The sequence below is a fragment of the Perna viridis genome, chromosome 2, assembly GCF_037379345.1.
Source record: "Perna viridis isolate PV_CMFRI_1.1 ecotype Kerala chromosome 2, ASM3737934v1, whole genome shotgun sequence".
Classification (NCBI taxonomy): Eukaryota; Metazoa; Mollusca; class Bivalvia; order Mytilida; family Mytilidae; genus Perna; species Perna viridis.
Genome location: NC_142446.1, coordinates 34186995 through 34192775, shown reverse-complemented (window position 1 = coordinate 34192775; position 5781 = coordinate 34186995). Strand labels below are relative to the sequence as shown.

The window sequence follows — 5781 nt, the reverse complement described above, 5'->3', positions numbered from 1 at the left end:
TTTTCATAATTATATAACAGTTCTGTAGAAGGGAATATCAACTATGCAATGCAAACAGTAATACATTTCTAAATAATAAAACACAGTGCTCAGGGTCTAAACTTTAATGTATAGTAGGTTTCGACGACCAGCTCTTAGTGGTTTTGGTGCAAAGGCAATTTAAACTGCAGTTAACACCTATATATATATATATATCTAACATGGGAAAGGGAGATTACTCATCAGAACGTAACATGTGCAGTGCTGCATTTTACTTCAGTTTAAACCAAAACGGTATCTCGCTTATTTACTTGAAATGGGTATTATCTTTCCCAATCTTGAATGTAAATTTCATAAAATTACAGGTAGTTTTGCATGATTCTTACACAGATGAATATTCAAAATTGAAATAAGACTCTAATAGGCATGTAACATAGGTCAAACTTGAAAGTCATCTGAACCATCTTTACTATATCCCGATCTATTTTTTTTAAATCATGAAATTTCAGCCGAGAACACATTAATCAATAGACTTTAATGCATACAAAATGTAAAAATAACAATAATAAATAATTACAAAAATATCTCCTTGCCTTTTCGGATGAATAAATGTTTGTCTGATATATCTATAACCATCCAACAGACACTTCGTGTAACTCTAAAACTCCATAAAAAGAACGTTTATAACAAAAATATCATATACTCAGTGTGAGACAACAGTTTGCAACGTACGTAAAATATGAAATAACAAAAAATCTATGATGCATAACACAATAAGTGGATCCCTGACATGTCCGATTCATCAATATATGTATGTCATGATAATTCCTGAAGTCCGCATTCTTTCCTGATATTATACAACATTCAGTTCCTCTTTTACGTAACTATTCACAAAATTCATTCACGTAAGTAATAATTCTGCACTAGGATCGAAGTTAATCAGATCCATATCGTCTGTAATTAAATCGTCAGAACTTAGAAAGTCACCATCCATTGGACTTTGGCAGAGCTCGTCACCAGACGAACTTGTGGAAGGCAACGACGCCGCATCAGACGCAAGATCGTCGTAAGGTAGAGACTGAGGTGAGGCAGCGTCGGAGTTCCCATCACAATCTTTCTCATAACCTAAAGTATGGCGTAGAGCAGAAATGTAATTGAGTGCAAGTCTTAAAGTAGTGATTTTTGTCATTTTAGAACTTTGTTCAATCTGTGGCAACACACCTCTGAGTTGAGCAAATCCATCATTAATGTCAACCATTCTCGTTCTCTCTCGTGCATTTGCGGATTTCCGCCGATATTTACTCAGTGGTGGTGGTTTAGTCTTCGGTTTTGGTTGCTTCGGCTCTTTCCGTCGTCGCTCACTTACTACACGATTCACTAATGAACTTCTACGTAGATTATATTCCACTGGTATTGTATCTGCACCTTGTTCAATATTAGAAGAATCATTCAGTCTTTCACTTGCTTCGTCTTTTTGCTCCATTTGACATTTTTTGCAGTCAAGTTCCGCCTGGGCCATATCTTGTCTATACTTCACCCCTTTTCACTAAAGGTATATTGAGAGTACGTCAATTTCACTATGTCCAATGTAAGAGTTCTATTCACTTTTTAGAATGTATTCATCGATGTGATATTTAGTTAGAAAACAGTCATTTAACTACTTAGATCCGAGATGTATATCGTTCTTAAGGAAGGTTTAAAGTTGGCCCTCTTATGTCAATTATCACTCTAAACCAATGAAATCACCGTAAACCAACTCATCCGCCCGCCTTTAAACCACGTTGGTTTGTTTGTAAATATCAATGAAATAGGCACCCCGTCGATTTAAATAGGACAACTTCAACAGAAGATCGGTGGTTACTGAATAAACTGCTTAGAATTGTTAAATAGGAAAATATTTTACTTAGTAAAAATGGTATGATTTACAAAAATTAAATACAAAAAGAAATATTTTATTTTTTAACTTTTAAAGTCGGCCCTTCTATTGACAAACCAAATTTGTTTTTTTATATGTTCGATTAAAGTAAACATTTCCCAATAACCCAAATCTTTTCAGATTTTAACAAACCTTGCATTGTAAACGTTTATAGGTTAAGGGACATGGTGCAAATTAACATGACTGCGAAAATACATCATTTTGGTCTAATTTCTACCATAATATGTCATTACTTACATAAACGTTGTTAGTTTATTAATTTAACATTAGAAAGCAGTTATTTTTTACACATAATATATTATGCTTGACACGCGAAAAATGAATTAACATTCGGGTCTAGACTAGTATTTAAGGTTACGTTTTTTAAGAATCGTGGAATGAAGTGGTATATTTGAGCTTTTTATAGCCACATTTCAAGGACAGAGCTTTAAAGTCATAATTACACTAGAGTAAGAAAAATATTTATGAATGAAAAGAAATGCCCCTCACCTCCAGTGGTTGTTTATTTCAACATTCATTAATAATAACATAAAAGGAGGGGTCCACTTAGCATGGTCGCATGTAAGGTACAATTACATGTTTCAGGGATCGGGATTTCAGAAATAAGAACGTGATTGAAGGTGGTTTTAAATTAGCAGAGATATTGGAAGCATGAAATTAAAAAAAAACAAACAAAACCAAACAAACAAATAAAAAAAAAAAAAACCCAAAAAACAAGATGAATAATAAAAACAAGGCAAGCCGTCCTTATGTAAAGTACATGTATGTACATGTATGTTTCACCAATTTTGTATGCTGTTGTATTCATATCAAAATTTCATGGGAAGCATAGACCTTACTCTACGTTGAAGGTGTGTTTTTAAAATTAGACATAAATAACTGACTTTTATTCGTCGTTTCAATTTCATTTTCCTGCATTTTCATGTTTTGCCAATTAGGAATGTATACCGGCATTTAGCGATCCATCGTTGTCTGGGTATTAGATAAGGGCTTACAGATTTTCTTCACTTGGTTTAACGGGTTATCCTTCGCCCTACACACGAAAATCTTTCATGACGCGGTAGCACGATTCGTTCTGGTAATATACTGACTGAAGATAGTTTTAATAGAACGTGAAACACTTTCAGAATTAAACAATCATCATACCACATAAAACGTACATTTTTTTTATGATCTCAGACTGCATGAAAGGGCATTGACATCGCAGCTAAAAGTAAAAACTGCTTATTGACAACAGAAGAATGAGTTCGTAGTAAAACTCAAGCACAAATAGGTAGTAAGCATATGTCAAACGTAAAGAATAGGACAGAAGCTACAAAGGATATAGACTGAAGTATTAAAAAAAGAAAACCAACCACGATCAACGGTGTCTATGCACAAATTGAATATTGAAAATACGACCGGAACTAAAATGAAAACAGGACGCATTGGCACAAAGAACAAAAGAAATCGCTGTCTGAGTTAAAAGGGGAGAGTGTTTAAGTGAATGTTACCATTTTTAGCTAGAAGAATAAATTTTGAAAATTAGCGAAATAATTACTTACAGGCATACACAAATGGATACCTATACAGTAAGCAAAAAAAAAAAAAAAACCTCCTCAGGCTGATAAATCTGAATTTTAAGTTGACAAACAAAATATCAGATTGAGTGCCCATTTTGACGCGGGGAAGTCTTGTGGTCCCTGGTATTACAGTTACACAGAAATGCAATTTCTTGTATTATGTAGAAAGGCTTTTCATATTAGTACATTTAGAACATTGCCATGTCTTTAATACCAACCTTTGACAGTTTATGAGAAAGAAATATCTCAGGAGATTATCTTTTTTTCAAACTTGAAGATTCGTTTCCCAGGCAATAAATCTTTAAAGTACATACATAATGATTGCTTAGGGGCATTAAAATTTTGTTACCGTTTATGCATTTTAGATTAGACATTTAAGATAGTCTTTAGAGCATTAACCAATTTCTATGTCAGTAATCCTCAAACTGTTGCTGCAATATAAGCCTTGTAAGACAATATTTTAATGTAACATGAAGTCGGGGTGACCAAAGATTATAAATATCTCCTATTTCAGCAAGTTTCCCAAACCCTTTTTATCCACTGTGATCAAACTCGTTTAATCAATTATAGTGGATTTTGTAAAAAGATCATTGTATACATATGCGATTATAGGAAATCTTTGGTAATCGGATAATGCGCTCCAGACACAGTCATACCCATGCGATTTTACGTTTTTGTATCCGACACCGTAGACTTTATGTCTTTCGGCTTCATTTTGCTGAGTTGCATATTTGTTACATTAGATATTATGTGTGTATACTTATATGTCGATTTTTTTAAATTAAAAAGGAATCTGCAGGGTATGCCATTGCTAAACACTGTTTATTGACATCATTTTTATATGACCGAAAAACGTCAGAAAAATTAAGCAATGTACATATTTTACATAATATATATGTATGCTGTTGTATCTCGTTGACACTTGCAAATGTGTACAGCATTTAAATATTAAGTTATATGCAAATTAGCCACCTGTTTTAGGTAAACATGTCTGTGTTTTCGGTTATTAAAGTTTTGCTCATCAAGCAGGAGGTCCTTGCATTTTCATTCTGATATAAATCGACTTAATGATCAATTAAACGTCAACACCCATTATTTCTTTTTCCTTATTTCTTTTTGTACAAAATTCCTGTAACATAACATTACAAATTTATTAAAGAAGGAGTATAGTCCAATCCGGAGTAAACCCTCTGTTTGGTTTGCGATTTTAGGCTGAAATTCGCTCAATTTACGCACAGAATGGACATAAGGGAGTAAATCCTTGAATCAACCACTGTTATTGTGTTTGATTGCTGATGAATTGACACTACAAACAGGAATTGAAAGTAGGCCATATTCAACCAACACCGATTTTTTTTTTATCGTTGATACCTATATACATATCTTGCAGTGGGAAACAGTGGTTGAAAGAGTTCTCAATGACTGCTGAAGATGTGATGATTCAAAGGAATTTAAAATATGAAGAAGCTGCTTTAAAAGCTTTGTTCAGGGCATTGCTTCGTAGAATTTGATCTTTAGTTATTCAATGTCATTTTGCTCGAACGAGCTTTTATGTACGTGCTTGTATTTGCATTAAATGATACAGTAAAAATTTAATTTGTATTGATGTCCATAAAAAAACCGAGAACCGCATGAGTGAAGAAAGAAACAAATAGAAAGTGCCGTATCAAATTTATCGGCCAAATAATTAATTCATTTTCAAGGATAAAAATATAAAAAAAACAACGTATAATTCATTTTGATGGTGTACATAGATAACTAAATTCATATTTAATTTCCCTGTAAATCTCAAACTTCTCTTGATCCATGATATCTTTCAAATAAAACTCAATAAAATGACATAATGACCTACATTTAGGCTAAGGTATTTAAATGTCAAAAATGTCATCTTAGTTTGAAAGTTGATGAAAGTTTTTAATACCAACCAACACCCGCTGACTGCCTTTGTTTAGAAACTTTTTAAATGCAATTTGAACACTGAAGAAAGAGTTTGTTCATTTTTATTCTCAAGTTGTATTCTTGTATATTATTGCTCGTTACTATTCTCGATAGGTGATAGAAGAGAAGCAGGAATTGTGACCCTGCCAATCTTTCTATTTTGAATGTTTTGACGGTTAAATATTAATCAAATATGACTTTGTCTTTTTATTTTCCTTTGTGGTTTTGTGGCATAGTAGTAAAAGAGGCCACAAATCAAAATGTTTTAATCATAAAAACAAATAATTGCTCTGACACCATTTTAATTGATTTATTAATAAAGCAATTGGCAGGTGGCATGTGGAAACGGATGTGAACGATTGTTGT

General features: G+C 32.9%; 1 protein-coding gene across 1 annotated transcript; it reads right to left on the bottom strand.

Moving 5' to 3' along the window:
* Nucleotides 1–495: 495 nt before the first annotated feature.
* LOC148624758 (uncharacterized) lies at nucleotides 496–1655 on the bottom strand. The gene has a single exon (XM_088567637.1). It carries the CDS (start codon nucleotides 1496–1498, stop codon nucleotides 881–883), a length of 618 nt encoding a protein of 205 aa, XP_088423763.1. The 5' UTR covers nucleotides 1499–1655; the 3' UTR covers nucleotides 496–880.
* Between the last annotated feature and the right edge of the window lie 4126 nt (nucleotides 1656–5781).